General features: G+C 45.5%; 2 protein-coding genes across 2 annotated transcripts; both read right to left on the minus strand.

Moving 5' to 3' along the window:
* Positions 1-893: 893 nt before the first annotated feature.
* On the minus strand, positions 894-2,276 carry LOC308430856 (lysine-specific demethylase 4D-like; the record flags this gene model as incomplete). Its single annotated transcript, XM_080930141.1, has 1 exon — positions 894-2,276. One exon carries the CDS (start codon positions 2,274-2,276, stop codon positions 894-896), a length of 1,383 nt encoding a protein of 460 aa, XP_080786267.1.
* An 8,225-nt stretch (positions 2,277-10,501) lies between these two features.
* On the minus strand, positions 10,502-11,980 carry LOC308430633 (lysine-specific demethylase 4D; the record flags this gene model as incomplete). The annotated part of the gene is made up of 1 exon (XM_080929843.1): positions 10,502-11,980. The coding sequence occupies one exon, from the start codon at positions 11,978-11,980 to the stop codon at positions 10,502-10,504; it is 1,479 nt and encodes a 492-aa protein (XP_080785969.1).
* Positions 11,981-16,516: the final 4,536 nt, after the last annotated feature.

Raw genomic sequence — 16,516 nt, forward strand, 5'->3', positions numbered from 1 at the left:
AATCGCTGCCCTAGGGAGTCATACCCTATACCGCCCCTTACAGAATCCCCAATACATACTAAAGAAATAACCACACTTCAGTTTATGGAACTAGTATCTTTCTTTATTGGGCTTATTTACAGAGCATGGTATAGGAGTAAATAAAAAGGAAATCTGTGTTCTTAAGAGCCCAGTCAATCTAGTGTGAAGAGCATGTTTCACATGTCCTCACATGTGAAGTTGCTCCCTCCTCCCCCACAACCCCTTCTGTCAAAGTCCCACACTGTCTAATCTCTAGACCCACATGACACTATCAGACGATTAGGAAAGAAACATAACCAAATGACTGTTAAACACAGCAGAGAGCAGTCTGCAGCCTCTCAGACTCTCCTCCCACCCTGCTTATAGGATGAAGCAGTCAAAGTCAGGGAACACCTCTGGGTCTTCTGGTCCTTCCTGAAGTTCTGAAAACAATGATTTCAGGGTGCAGTCTGGTCACATGCACATAAACGTTGAGGACTATGCTGAGACACTGAGACCTGCTTTCTTTCTCTGTTGGGGGAGGTTCAGGTCATTGAAGGTTCAGTTGCTAGAACAAGTGAAAATATCACTCATCCGCACAGTCATAACTTTTGAGTGTTGGTCAGATCCAGGGTTGGTGAATGGCAGGACACTCTGTAGAAAGAGACTGGAAATCTTTCTCTTCACACAATTGCACAAGACCTTGAGATCCACCTTGTGCATGAATTCTGAAGGAGACCCTGTGCAAACCAAAGAATCATCCAAAGTAGAGTGTGATTTGACAACATTTGGACATCTGTTTGATCATGGGATTAGGAATGTCCAAAGGTGGCCAAATGGCCGTCGATGTGTGTGTGTGTGTGTGTGTGTGTGTAGGGTGATCCTGTATGTACTTAGGTCAAGTCCTCCACCGTGAGCGACAAGAAGACTCTGGGGCTCCTATCTGAGACTCTACAGGCCGGTGAGTGGTTGGCAGCTAGACAATCAGCAGACTTGACAGGGATCCTGTGGGCTCCGGACCCTTGCTTGGAGAATCCTGTTACTTGTGGATCTGATGATGGAGGCGAAAGCTTGCATGTGAAAAGGCATGGGGACTCGGGGTGCAGCTTTGTGTAAGGGCAGCTGTTATGGCCTCTGCTCAGCCTACTCCTGAGGGGCCCCGAATGGGAACGCCTCCGGTTGGAAGAGGGCTTGTCCTGATCCAGTGTGTAGGTCCCAAGATTCAGTTCCTGCCTGGGGCGGGTAGTGAGCGCCAGGTGGTCCATAGCTCTGTGATCTCCTTGCTGTTTCCACAGCTCATAGCTCTCCTGAAAGGCATCCATGGAGAAGCTCACCCTCGCCTCCCCGCAGCTGCACTGAGATGCCGCCTTGCCATAGTCGATCCACCTCGGCGTGGCGAAATTGATGGCCTCTGCGCAGTTGAAGCCATGGTTGAAGCCCGCGTGGTAGCCATAGGGAAAGGTGACCATGAACTCTCCAGCCTCCTGGGTGATTCTGCCAAAGGGGATGCCATTCTCCTTGAGCACGGTGGGTGAGATGAGCGCCACCTTGTGCCTCAGGAAGGCCTGGCAGCCCTTGGAGCTGCCAGGGAAGAGTTCCCTGGCCAGGTGTTCCAAGCGCCTGCCATGCTCAGGGGGCACAGCATACCAGGTCTTGGGCTGCCCAAAGTGCAGGTAGTTGATACTGTACAGGTCCATGTCTTCCGTGTGCCACGCAAACGTTGTCTTCCACATGCCAAAGTACAGGTAGGGCGTGTTGACACCCTCAATCTCAATGCCACCTTCTTGCTTCAGCACATCCAAAAGGCTTCCCAGGTGTCCCAGGTTCCAATGCTGAGTGTTCTCATCAAACAGGGAGCCGCTGACGTCAGCCCCATAAATCGGTGACCCAAACAGGCGAGTCTTCCAGTACTTTCTCTCCAAATCTCCAAAATCCAAATGTGGCGGGGTCTGGTGTGTTTTGCTCTCGGCCAGCTCGCGATACTTGCTCACTGGCATGGCTTTCTTCTTCTTATGGAACTGAGTGAACACACCTGCCTTCCCAGACACCACTTGCTGCAGAGGAGCGGGAATTCTCATATCCATGACCTCCTCGTAGGACTGCCTGCATTGCCACTCCTTGGGTGGGACGACCTTAGCCACCCCAGCTCGGTGTGCCCCTTGGGACTCCATGTAGGCAATGTATTTGCGGAAGTCTGAGAATTCTTCCATGTTTGGGCAGAAGGTCATGATGCTACAGCCTGGATTCTGGGACCCACAATGCTCAGGGCTTGTCATGACCACAGCTATCCGGGAGCTCAGTCTGGGTGCAACCTGCCTTGGATCTTTGGGCTATTCAGAGGGAGGGAGCTTTCTGTCTCTCTCTCTCTGGGATATTTTAGGGCCTTCCTGTGGGGCTTACTCCACTCTCTTGTGTGTCCTTAAGTGTTTTCTTGTCTTCCTTCTTCTCCTTTTCCTACTGTTTGGGGTTCCTGGTGGACAAGATAACATTTGGAAGATTAAATATGCCTCTCAGGAAAAATCATTGGTCTGAGCATTCCTTATCCACTTGGGAAGACCCTTCGAATCTCTACCCTGGACAGGAAGCCAAGAAAACATAAGAAAGGAGAAGTCTTGCTGGCTTGAGTTCCAGGGTCACCCACCTTTCACCTTGAGAAAGGAAAGTTTCTGTGGAGGAGAAGACCAGCCCAACCCTGGGGCACCCAGAGCAGAAGCCCTATGTCACTCCTGCTGCACTCCCTGGATCCTCACTCACATTAGTCTCCCTTGGTACCTGTGTGAGATCCACCCAGGCTGAGATCCCCTTGCATTCTAAGTGGGAGGCACACAGGAAGAGAATTCAGTCCCCAGTGAGCATTCCCTCTGCCCATGTCTGCTCCAAGCAGCCTCCTGGGAAAAGGAAAAGCTTCCTTGGGCTGAGCCTGAAGAACAAAGGTCTACTTATTTCTCTCTCCTGACTTACTTTTCTTTTCTACCACTGAGGAATATAACAGAGAAACTTTACATTCACCATCCTCTGGACAGTGGAAAACCTTCCCCAAGACAGGGTAAGGGAGGGGACTGTGATAATAAAACCAGCCTGAAAACTTCCCCCAGACTTGAGTCTCCTCTTTTAATTTCCCCAACAATGGATCTGACCATGGCCTGACTTTCAAGCTAAAGCTTTCAATCACTGCCCCAGGCTTTAAGCATACACTGACATTTCTCTGGTCCTCATAAACCATAGAGTTCTGGGCAGTTACAAATCCATTCTGAGGATGTTAAAACAAACAATTGCCATGGGTGGATAGACCTTGTGCCTTTGCTTTGAATCCTCCATGACCCATGTATAGGGACATTGACTCCCTAAAGAAGTTCTCTTATTAGAAGCTCAGTTCCAGACTGGGATCCTCAACACCTAGGGTACATGTCTGGAAGCTAACCATCTTTCTCTAGGTTCAAACCCATTCTCAGCTCTCTTCTCTGGTTGCTGCTCAAGAAGATTCACACCTAACTGCCACATTCATGAGAAAGAAACACAAATCTCTAATGAAGCTGACACACAAAAGTCAAAGTTTGACCAGCCTTTTCTAATGCTTTTTAGAAGAGCTGGAACTTAGTATGATCCATTGCCACGAGTCATTTAGTCACAAGAGCAAATATCCAAGGACTTACCCAACACCTGTGGAATGGAGACCTGGGAAAAGACAATCCGGCACCAGAGAGAAGCTTTCTCCTGTAGGACTGGCTCTTCCTATGAACCGGGATCCATGGCTTCTTCTTTTATAGCCATGAAGGCCTAGACCATCAGACTTACCCACCCTTTGGAATCTCACCTATCACTGATCTCTGCTGCCTTGCCCCACCCAGCTTTCTTTGAATGTGTACAATCCCAATGTGAGACTCGGTAACCTAGGAATGCACTGAAGACAAATGCTACAACAGCAATAATCTAACACCAAGTACTCATAGAATCATTAAGACTGTTTCAGAATTCCTCAAAGCTAACTAGGAGCAAGTGACCTGTGTGTGCTCTTGGTGGACATACTTGGCCTCTACACCACCTTAAACCTGTAATAGACAAGAAAATAGCAGGGTCCTCAAGTTTGAACAACTAAACAATGAGAAGTATTTAAGCAGAAACTAGCTCATCACGCAGGAGTGAGAATGCCTTTAGGCTGGGCATTTGGTTTATACACACCTTTAATCCCATCCTCTGGGTGCTGAGGCAGGAGGATCTCTGAATACACAGCCTTGTTTACAGGTCTGTTACCATGACAGTCAGTGTTACACTGGTGAACCCTGTACAGAATAGGCAGGGCAAAGGAGTGCCTTTGAATGTATATAAATTTTCAATAACTTTTATCAGTATTGAGATACAAACATTTTCAAACTTATAGGATGTTCATTGAGCACAGGTTAGCCCAGGTGAAGCAAATGGACAGATAATACTAAGAATAGCCAAGGAAGCAGAGATGGCTGGCAAGCATCTTTAATCCCAGATTTCTTCAGGCAGGGCCCACAGAGGCAGGGACAGAGAGGCAGGCAGGGGCAGATGCCCACAGGGGACAGAGGAGGCAGAGGAGGATAGGCACTTGGCCTACAAACTCCACTCCAGGACAGCCAGGGATGTTACACAGAAAACCTCATCTCAAAAACAAACAAGGACACAGCAGCAACAACAGAGGAAACAACCCAGAAAGGCAAAGTCATCCTATTTGGTTCCTCTACTGAGCCTTGTGGGTATTATTCAGCTGGAAATCACTAGAGCCCCCAAAGATTCAAGCTGCAGACCTCTTAGGATGAGATTTGGGGATGGACACCATCTGTCTGGGACATCATTTACCTGATACCTTCCAAACATCTTCCCTGAGCCTTCAAGAAGTTTCCTCTCTGGACTTAGGGAAATTCATTAGGGAGGGCTCTGCCCTGTCTTCTGCATTAATTCTTTTTGTTTTGCTAACTTTTCTTTAATATTAATCTACCCAGTTCCTCACTTTGAATGCATAAACACTATTTCTCACCTACCAATAGGCCTCCAATATACCCTTCAGCCAAGAATGTCCTCCTGACCTTCGTGACATGGCCTTACAATTCCTTTGGTTTCACAGAGATTCAATTAGAATAAAGCCTGCATTTTCCACCTAGACCTCAAAGATTTTCAGCGTTTTGTTTGTTTGTTTGTTTACCTGTATTTCATGATTCAGCTTTGAAATTTGATATCATTGCTTTAATTGTATTTACCTTAATTTCATATCAGTATTCGCTTGTTTGAATTATCCAAGTATTACTTAAGATGATCAGAAATTCAAGGTCATCCTGAGCTACAGAGTCCTTTGGAGGACAGTCTTGAATAACGGAAATACTTGATCTCTGTCTCTCTGGGTCTGTCTGTCTCTCTGTGTGTTTCTCTTAGTCTCTTTGTCTCTCTGTCTCTCTTTTACTCTGTCCCTTTCTCTGTGTCTGTCTCTCTTTCTCTCTGTCTCTCTCAATCTCTCTCTTTGTGTGTGTGTGTGTGTGTCTTTTTCTCTCCCATTTTTGAAGAGAGATTTGCATGGTGTAATCCTGGCTGTCCTGGAACTCATCTGGACACCAGGCTGGCCTCTAACTAGATCTGCCTGCCTCTGCCTCCTGTGTCTGGGCTCAGAATCATCACCACCACCTGGCTAACTCGGCAGTTTCTAAGCAAAGGAAAGAGTGCATTTCTTCATTTATAAGATGTTGCATTGGATATGGTGTTGGACCTGAACTATTTAGGCTAGAGAAGGGATTCTACAGTTTCAGTCTTGAATGCTGACAGAGGTATAACACCCAGCTCCTGCAGACTGAGCACAGGTGAGCCCTGTTAGAAGGAGGGCTTGAGGCCGACAAGGACGCTGGGAAACCCAGTCAGGACAAGTATTCTCCAAGATAAACCCAGTGTCACAAAGTCAGTAACCGGATCTAAATTGTCCATTCTTCCTTGGTAGAAAATAAAAACATTTTCGTTGAAACCTAAGCATCTAACACATTTAAAAATACATGTGACTTTTAGTCTAAAACAATAGCCACCTCTTCTTTCAGACATATCTAATTAAAATAAATTAAACCTAAAATGACTAAAACAAGGTGCTAGTGCACACTTAATAATCTTAATATTTGTTTGAGTATTTAGCTTTTTTTTAATAAGAAAACAACTTTCAATACAGAAAACTTTAATTTCCATGGAAAACACACATACACCTACACACACAAGTTCAGACTTTTAGTTTTCTTCATCATATAAAATGAAATTTTTATTCTACAGCCTGTCTTTCCCATCAAAGCCCAAATGTCAGGGATTTGGTTGTTGAACTGTATTTGACTTCATTCTGTTATTTACATTTCCTTGTGTTTACCTATGTCATCTCACCAATTTCTTTGAGTTTCTCTGTATTTTCTTCAGGTTTTGGGCTTAATCCGTTTTGAAGATTCTGAAGCATGGTAACACAGTCTGAAGAATCATCATCCCTCAAAGCCAGAATGCTGGTTATGCTGGTTATGGTTAAACCTCCTCAGACCCAGCACTCCTAAGGATGAGAACTAACCAAACTGTCACCCACTCACTGGCAAATCTGTGAATGTGGCAGCCCCAGTGTTTAAGCTAATATTAGATGACTTATGAGGGATACGAACTTGTGTGGTATTCCAACCTTTTGCTCCTGGGCTTCCTTCTATTAGCTGACGCCTGTTCTCATGCGATTGCTCATCTGACAACAGGAGTATTGATGGGCCTCTTAGAATATTTGGTTGGCAGGGCACTAATGATTTGACTAAATGTGCCTCTTCTGAATCTTTTTATACTAAGTGGGTTTTCCGGACCTAGAGTTTTTTAAAGTGCCTGCATCTGTCAAAACAACAGTTCGATTCCTTAATAAATGGTCCTACAATTTTGGAGAGGCTTAGCTGTACTTCTCATGAGAAAAGTATTCAGGAATAATTAGAAAACATTTTACCATGGTTGGAAAAAAATAAAACCTCAAAAGAAATAGAGACAAAACATAAATCAGATCTGTTTGCTTGGTCCCCTGGCTAGCTTCTCTGCTCTTGGTACTGGCTGGATCTTTAATTCCCATTCTGATCCATTAAGACCACCAAGGAATGTCAGCCCCCAGGCCTTAGCCCAAGGGATCCTTTGATTGAAGTACCATTTGTAAAACTCAGCATGTAGACCACACTATTTGTCAAAATGGCAACCAAGATCTAAAACATCAAAGAGATTTCTGGGACATCTCTAAATGTTCTAACCTTGGGTTTTAACTTCTGTAGTTCTGCTTCCTGATAACCATTCTTGTAAACAGAAGCATGTCAACTCATGTGCCTGAAGCTTACTCTGAGAAAGGCTTGGTGCTACAACTGGATGCCGAACGTACACCATTAGTCCCTGGCAGCTTAATAAAGGTTTTTTCCTGGTTGAAGCGCACATCCCCTCGGTTTCTTCTGGTGGACACCCCACAATAACTGAACACCAAAGATTATATGTTTTATTATGTGTATTTTATTCTGAAACAATCACAAACAGGACAACAGTAAGTAGAATATGGAGCCTGTTTTTAATAAGTTCTGAAATTATGAGGCTAGCAGAGAGACTAAAATAGTTTAAGGTAAAGTGAAAACAGAAAAAGAAGAGTTCTGTTGAACTGAATAGAAAACTAATCAGGTTTCAATAACAATATTTACAGAAGCTGAGGCGAAATCAAGTGCAGCATGGTTTGGGGCTGTAGATCCTTCAGCACAGTGGTTGGGTTTGAACTGTAGAAGTGCACAGACTGGGTGCTGCTTCCCTGCTCTCCAGCCACCGGCCAGAAGGAAGCAGGCAAGTCAGGAGTTCAAGGTTAAGGCTTTGGCCCCTGCAGCAAATCTGAGACCAGCTTGGGACACCTGAGACTGTCCACCAGGGTGAAGAGGGCTCTCTGGAGCACAGAAGAAGAAACTGAGTGTGTATACTTAGAAAATGTAGTTAGTAGGTTGGGCTCTATGACCAGAAGCTTGATAGGGCTGCAGAGGCAATCTCCATGCTGGGGTGAAAAAGAAGCCTCTAGAGAGGGGGGAGCAGGGACAGGAGCAGGCCAGTCTTGTGGCAACACTAGGAACTCTAGGAGGGAGAGCTCAACTTTGTCTGGAGATAGCCTGGGCTCCACAGCAAACTCCAATTGTAGAAAAGACTTAGCCACCACGGGGAAAACAAATGCCTGAGATCCGTAGTGCAAAAGGAATAGCTGGGTATGGCCATTCCCTTTAGCCCCAGCACTTGGAAGTAAGAGGACCAGGAATTCAATGTCATCCTTAGCTTCATAGCCAACTGGAGGCTATTCGGGAATACATGGTACTCTTTTTTTTATCTCATTCTTTTCTAAAGCAGGTTTTTCTGTGTAGCCCTGGCTGTCTTGGAACTTACAGAAATCCAGCTGCCTCTGCTTCAGGAATGCTGAGATTAAAGGCATATGCCACCACACCCAGCTGACATCCAGTCTTAAAAACACATCAGAACTGCACAAAGACAAGAATCCCTCACTTGTTTTAGTAGTTTTTATGGACTTACAAAGTTCTTCAGCTTGTGGCTGGAATTTATGGAACATTAATTTTCTTCTATGCAGAACTATTCTGAGTGTGTGTGAAAGCCCCTCATGATGCCAGGATTTACATTTTAGTTTCTTTTCCTCTGAGCCAGCCTGGTTTGGATTTAAACCCATCATTTTCCTGCCTCTGCTTCCCAGTGCTAAGATTTAAAGACCTTACCAACAACTGTTCAGTTTTAGTTTCTACCTCAGCTTGGGTTTTCTCTCTCAGCACTCTGTCTAGGTGCAGGAAGTTTGCCACTGTGTGTCTAGTGAGCTCTTATGCTCAGAGGATAGAAGAAAAAAACAAGCCTCTCTTTTAACCTGTTAATAGTACTTAAAATATTGACTTACATTTTATTATATTTTTGAGACAGGATCTATGTAGCCTTAGCTGGGATTTACTATATAGAACAGGCTGGCTCATAGGCCTGCCTCTGCTTCCTGAGAGCTGGGATTAAAGGCTTGGGCTGTCACACCCAGATAAATACTAGTGTTTGTAAAGGTGCACAGGTATGTGGGTGGGTGGGTGTGGGGGCATGTAGGTGTGTTTGAGTGTGTGTGGGGTGGTGGTGGTGACAGAGTGTATGTGGGGTGGGTGGAGGGGTGGGAAGGATGTGTATATATGAGGGTGTATTTTGGGTGGATGTCACTTTGGGGAGATGATTTTTCCTTCCACCATTGTTTCTGAGGGTTGATAGGTCCTTAAGCTCGTGAATCAACTGTTCTAACCTACGGGCCTGCCTTGCTGACCTTCCTTAGACGTTACTATCAGACTATGGGTCAGAGAGAAGGCCTGGAGCCACTTCATCCTGGAAGACTGCATAGCACAGGGAGCCTTTCTGAGCTGAGCCAAGCTGTAAAAAAAGACAGGTGAGAGCACCAAATTCTATCTGCAGAATCAGCATGGGCCCCGAGACTGCCCTCCTAGGAATAGAAGGAATTCATTTGTGTCCAGGTATAGAGGGAAGGAGGGGACCACGTAGGGTGGTGTCTCATGACATCCACATGAATTTGCTTCACAAGAAAGTGAGAAGTCATTGGGCCAATGGCTAAGTGGGCAAAGATGCTTGCCACCAAGTCTCTCCATCTGAGTGGGATTCCCAGGGCTCACATTACACATGGGAAAACCAACTGCAGCCAGTATCCTCTGATCTCCACACCTGCATACACCCTGGCTCACACACTCCAGACATGCAACACACTCACACACTAGTAAATGAAAACGTGAATGGTTTTCATGCAGTTTGGAAGTGTGGTATGGGAGAAACAAACAGAGCTTGCTACTATGCAAGGAATCATTTCCCTAGAATAGACATGACAACCATGGCTGTCTGGAGACAGAGTGTCATTGTCCCAGTGACCCCACTATTTAAACTACAATATTAGAAATATAGTCTAGTTGTAACCTTTTGGCTGCTTTGCCTTTATTTGTGAAAACTGGGTGAGACACATTTTAATACACCAACTTTGAGAGGTCATCTGTGACTCTCAAATGACTCGACCTTTTTGTGACTACTTCCTTTATGAGTAGAAATGTAGTGGTCAAAAGTTAGACATTTGCAAGAAATGGCAGAGAAAGGGAAAGGTGAATGTTCCGCTTCCTCAACAGTTGGCCTTGAGGATGGGAGATCAGTGCTGAGCAGCCTCAGCTGAATTTAGTTCTCAGAAATTCAAAAGAAGCTGCCAACAAAACCTCAGCTAGAAGAGCAGGAGTTCCCAATATCCAGAGGCTTTCCCAGGTCTGGAAAGGGGAAGGTGTGTGGTGTGTTTAGGAGTCAGAACTGACAAGGATCTCTCACAGGTGTGGCCAGTGTCCTGCAAACTCAGTCAAAGCTCTGAGGTAATGACTTAGGGAGCATCCTGAGTGCAGGACAATGAGCTACAAGTCAGGAAATAGGTTTAGGGGTCAGAGGTCAATCCCCCTTCAGAAGCTGTCACGGGATGCTATGGACCAGGGTTCACAAATCCTGAGTTGACTATTAATTCTCCACTCACAGACTGGGACTGAAGCTCTGGGCTGGGGCTTCTGCCTGCTGGAAGTCGCCTCTTGACTGGATTTCCATTGGTGGACTCCTGAACTCCTAGTTCACAAGGGCGACGACCAAGACCACGTCTTCCAGTTGACGTGTGACCAGAAGAAGATAGACCCAGAGGACGTGGTGGGGCTACGGCTGGGTTAGACTTCTGGACCTCATCCCCTTTGCCATCTGATGGTTGTCTGGAGGTGTGGCATACCTGGGTGTTGCAAGGGGTTTTACTGTCAGCAGCTATAGGCAGAAGAGAGCGTGAGACCTGGCGAAGCCGGAGATGCTTTAGGCCCCAGGTTTTTCTTGGTGCTTGGATCACCCGCCAGGTGGTGAGCTCCTGAGTGGTAGGCCCCATAGTCTCTGTGTGGTCCACAACTGCCTGATCTTGGCCGCGTTTCCACAGCTCATATCGCTCAGGCTGCAGGATCCTCACAAAGGCATCCATGGAGAAGCTCACCCTCGCCTCCCCACAGCTGCACTGAGATGCCACCTTGCCATAGTCGATCCACCTCGGCGTGGCGAAATTGATGGCCTCTGCGCAGTTGAAGCCATGGTTGAAGCCCGCGTGGTAGCCATAGGGAAAGGTGACCATGAACTCTCCAGCCTCCTGGGTGATTCTGCCAAAGGGGATGCCATTCTCCTTGAGCACGGTGGGTGAAATGAGCGCCACCTTGTGCCTCAGGAAGGCCTGGCAGCCCTTGGAGCTGCCAGGGAAGAGTTCCCTGGCCAGGTGTTCCAAGCGCCTGCCATGCTCAGGGGGCACAGCGTACCAGGTCTTGGGCTGCCCAAAGTGCAGGTAGTTGATACTGTACAGGTCCATGTCTTCCGTGTGCCACGCAAACGTTGTCTTCCACATGCCAAAGTACAGGTAGGGCGTGTTGACACCCTCAATCACAATGCCACATTCCTGTTCCAATAGGTCTTGAATTGTTCCCAGGTGGCCTACGTTCCACTGTTGAGTCTTCCCATCAAACAGGGAGCCACTGACGTCGGCACCATAAATTGGTGACTCATACAGGCGACTCCTCCAGTATTTTCTTTCTAAATCTTCAAAATCCAGATGTGGTGGGGTTTGGTATTTTTTACTGTTGGCTAAGTGCCGGTACTGTCCTACTGTCATGGCTTTCTTCCTCTTATGGTATTGAGTGAACACACCTGCCTGCCCAGACACCACTTGCTGCAGGGGAGTTGCTATTAAGATGTTGCTGATATTGTCATAAGACTGCCTGGCCCTCCATTCTTTTGGTGGGATGACCTTGGCCAATCCAGCTCTGTGTGCCCCTTGGGACTCCATGTAAGCAATGTATTTGTCAAAGTCATTAAACTCTTCCTTGGTTGGACGAAATATCATTATGCTGCAATTTGGATTCTGAGCACAGGTTGACTTAGTCTTCATTGCTTCAATTTAAACACCAAACTCCAATATATAGGATTGAGGAATCAGGATTAAAAGAAGAAGAATTGCTGTGTGTGATGAAGCCGAATCTCCTGACCGCTTCTGTGCATGCAATGGGGCTGGCTTTTGCTAGGCTTGCTGACTAAGCCAGAGCCAGCACTCTGGGCATCAGCTCAGTCAGGGAGCCTCGGGTTCTGATATGTTCTGTTGGAACCTGGCTCTTTCCTCTTGTTGTCTATTGCTTTGCATAGACTGGGCTGCAGCAGAATCTCTCCAGGAATGTGACTAAAACACAATCTGAAAGAAAAAGGTTTGAAAATGTTTGTTAAAAAGCTCTTAGGGAGATTCAACTTAAACACATAATTGTATAGCACTTTCAGAGATCTGCTCCTTAGATGGCTGTCGGTGCCATGGGAGTGCTGATAATACTGTTTTTAATAGCCACATCTGCAAGCAAGCAATACCCACCAACAGTGGGCTAAAGAAGTGCATTCCTAACATCTATCCAACAGAAGACCATCAAGTGAAGAAGATTTCTGTTTCCTGAAGGAACCAATTTTATAAATGTGATATCAGGATTTTTCTAATTCAAGAGGATAACTACTACATGATTCCATCTATGTAAGATTGAGACAAGATAAATCTATGTTCAAAGTCAGTGTTCAATGTTCACAGAGTGGCTATCTCTGTGAAAGAGAGATGTTTGTGGGTGGGAACTAAGGAGGGATTAGCAGGGTTTGCAGTTGTTAATCTCTTCTGAACCCAAATGCTGCTTAATGCTTCTCAGAATGGCTCGTTGTGACCATTCTTCTAGCGTGAGGATCTTTACAAGCATCTCTATATCAGCTTCAGATAGTTTAGAGAAATGAGCACCAGTGCCAGAGAGGTGTGAACACCTGGCTTAGAAGAAAAAGGTGCTTAGAAATGACCCAAACATTCAGTCAAAATATCTAGGTGTGATGGTTGGCATATGCTTGGCCCAGGGACTGGCACTATTAGAAGGTGTGGCCTTGTTGGAGGAAGTGTGTCACTCTGGAGGTGGGCTTGGAGATCTTCCTCCTAGCTGCCTGAGGATGTTCAGTCTATTTCTGACTTCCTTCAGATGAAGATGTAGAACTCTCAGCTCCTCCTGCACCATGCCTTCCTGGATATTGCTATGCTCTTGTCTTGATAATGGACTGAACCTCTGAACCTGTAAGCCAGCCCCAATTAAATGTTGTCCTTGTAAGGCTTGCCTTGGTCACGGTGTCTGTTCACAGCAATAAAACCCTAAGACACTAGGCAATCAGGATATGAAGTGAAAAGAAGATATTAAGTATTGTTAAGAAGAAAGAAAAAATTAAATATGGGACATGTGTTTGCTTAACTCACATTGTGTGATTTTTATGGTCACATAAATGTTTTTGCATAACTGCTCCTACACAGCCCAGTACAGGATGATGGAACTTTATGAGTAAGGGATATCCAAATATATAAGAAAAGTAAATGGGAGGTGTTCAGTCAGGTTAGAGTTTCTCCATGGCCACGCATCAGAGCGAGGAAGACTACGGACTGTGGTCAGAGGGAAGAGGGAGCCCATGGTAATGATTGATCATCTAATCTATCCTAGATCAGAAACAAAACCAGAAGAGAGCATCGAGGGTGGTGAGGGAGAGGGGAGGGGGGAGAGGGATGCCATTTCATCCTAATGCTAATCTTTTCCCATCAGGTCAAATATTCTGTCATGATTTGGGGAAAGGTGAGGTTGAAAATATGACATACCAAAATTATTTCTAAATAAGCCACATTTCAAACTAACAGCTCTATGCCTTGATATTTTTCCTAGTTTGAATTTGTGCTGTTAATCACATTACTTCTCTCCTTTCATAATCTCTCCCCATATCCTTAATCTTATTCTATGATTTCCTGATGCCCAGGATGCTCGCCTTGAACTCTCAAACACAATTCTGCCCCAGTTATTGACATTACAGGCATGTGCTACCATGCCTGGCCTACTCTATCCTTTCCTGACTAGAAGAACTTGACCCTCATCATCCCGTCTAACTTCAGTTGCCAGCATCTTTATTAAGACAGTTCCCTATCCTACCCTTGCAGGCCTCACAACTCTCCCATGCAGCGTCATCAGCATCCCCACTTTATAGAAACTGATGAGGAGAATGATATGAAAACCCGTCAGCTTGGGTCTTCAGTCTCACTTTCTAGCTGGCCCTGCCTTGTCTTCCATACAGGGTACTGAGAGCTCTGTCTATGTGCCACACACTTTTCTAAAGGATCTTAGGATCACCATGTCCTTTATGAAGCTACCAGTCCTCAGTTTCTCTCCTGGGTAAAGCTTAAGACCTCCTTGACTTCCCCCAATGATGTCACTCTGGGAGTGCCTTACTCACGCTGGTGTTTAGTGGTCACAGTCCTTGATTTAAGTCACTGTCCCTCTTCTCTAGGTTTTCCTTTGTTCCTTAGACCCACCACCACTACCCTCATACCACATAAGGGCAACCTTCTCTCATTGCTCAGTTCTCAACCTGCTTTCCACCTAATGTGCTGTTGACACGTGCTGGTGCTGATCCGTCACAACCCCTTTAAAACTCATGCTCTCAGCTTTGCTCCTCTGTTGGATCTTCCACGGAGGCCTGGAAAGTCAACTGTGGAGGACAAGTGGACCATTTCCCCTCGAAACTAATTCTGGTGGACATCTTCCTTTACACCACTGGCAGTTTCACTTCATATCTAAATGGTCAGTGATGTCAAAGGCATCAACAGAAGCTACTGTGAGAGCCTGAGGACAGCTTCACCAACATGAGGTCTCTGTGTTCTTACCCTCCCCAAAAGAAGCCTCAGGATGCAGCCTACTTTCCTTCCACCTGCCCCGAAGGGTGATGACTACCAATACTGCATGTATCTTGTAATAACTTAACATCCTATCCCAAGGTTGTAATCTGAAAAATTATCTATAGTGCTGGAGAGACTGTTCTGTGGATAAAAACCTTGTGCAAACATGAGGACCAATGTCTCTGTCTCCAGGGCCTGTGCACTAATCAGGCACGGTGCTGTGTCCGTAACTGCAGAGGTGAGGAGTAGGGGCAGAGGTAGACTGGCGTGGGGTAGTCCAGCCTAAATAATTAACTTCTGCTTCAGTGAGAGACCCTATCTCCAAATAAGAAGATGGAGAATAATAGACACCTGAGATGTACTTCTGACCAGTACATAGGCATCCAGGGACAAGTGCACACTCATACAAACGTGCATACCCAGGCATCCAACACCACACACACACACACACACACACACACACACACACACACAATGTGTATAATTTTTAAAATTATTTTGATTTTTACAATCAAGTTTAAATATATAGGCAAATATTTCATTTGTCTGAAAGCATGGTCTGAAAAGGGAGATAATTTAAAAAGAGGATCTTTTCTCGAAGATATGATAGAGATGTTTGCTATTAACACAAGTTCCTATTTCTAACTGAATGTTGAATTAAAAGTGGTTTGAGCTAGACAGGGTTTTTAAAAACGACATTTGTAAGTATTTCAGAAATAATGAGGCAGTGTGTCTCTGTATACAGTCTTAAGATGCTACATGTCTAAAGGCAATATGGCGCTACTACAAGTTTAATCATCCACATGATAGAACTGCCCAGAATCTGCCAACTATAGTTACAGCAATCCTTCAGTACTGCTCCAAATCTCAAATGTTCACCTTTACAGTAAGTCTGGCCTCTGAGCTCTCTCAGGTAGAAAATATCTGTCAAGTAGACATCATCTGACCCACGACAGCCATAGTAACAGGAGCCTTCACCCCAAAAGATTGTCTGGTTCTGACAGCTGAAGACAAGTCATTTATCTCATCAGTATGGTAAAAATAAATAGGTGATGTCTTAACCTGAAGATCTACAGGAATTAAAAAGTCAATGCTCCTCATCTTTTAAAAAACAATGCCCCCAGTCAGCCAGATTACTCATTGGGTAAGGCACCTGCTAGACCCACTCTCCAGGACCCACATGGTGAAGGAGAGAACCCCAACCACAGTTGTTCCCTGGCATCAGCACGTGCACCCTGGCATATTCTCCCTGAAACCCTCCACATAGAATAAACAGGCAACAGCAATGCCTACGTTTGTGTGTGTCCTGTGAAGAAAGCACTGGTGGTCCTCTGCACTGCAGCCCTGGCGCACACTGCAGAAGAGAAAACATGTCTTGCCTGCTATTTGCACATTCCAAAGCTATTGCTTTACATGGGGATCATTACTGGCACCTTGCCTCAAATATGATCCACCGTTTCTTCATACAGCATCGTCTTTATGAACCATTTATCTGTCATTCATCAATCATAATGCTCAGTTGCTGGAAAGTCCAGTTGGAAAGGTGAAATGATTCACTCTCCCCTCTCTGGATGGTTATTTGTTTACATGGCCACAGTTATTACCAATTGCTTCCATGCCAATACCTCATCTTCCAGAATCTGAAACCTCACACCCAGTAAACTATTCAGGCTCCTCGGGTTGCATGCAGGTAAATGAATGACAGTA

Source organism: Micromys minutus (genome assembly GCF_963924665.1).
Source record: "Micromys minutus genome assembly, chromosome: 16".
In the NCBI taxonomy this organism is placed as follows: domain Eukaryota; kingdom Metazoa; phylum Chordata; class Mammalia; order Rodentia; family Muridae; genus Micromys; species Micromys minutus.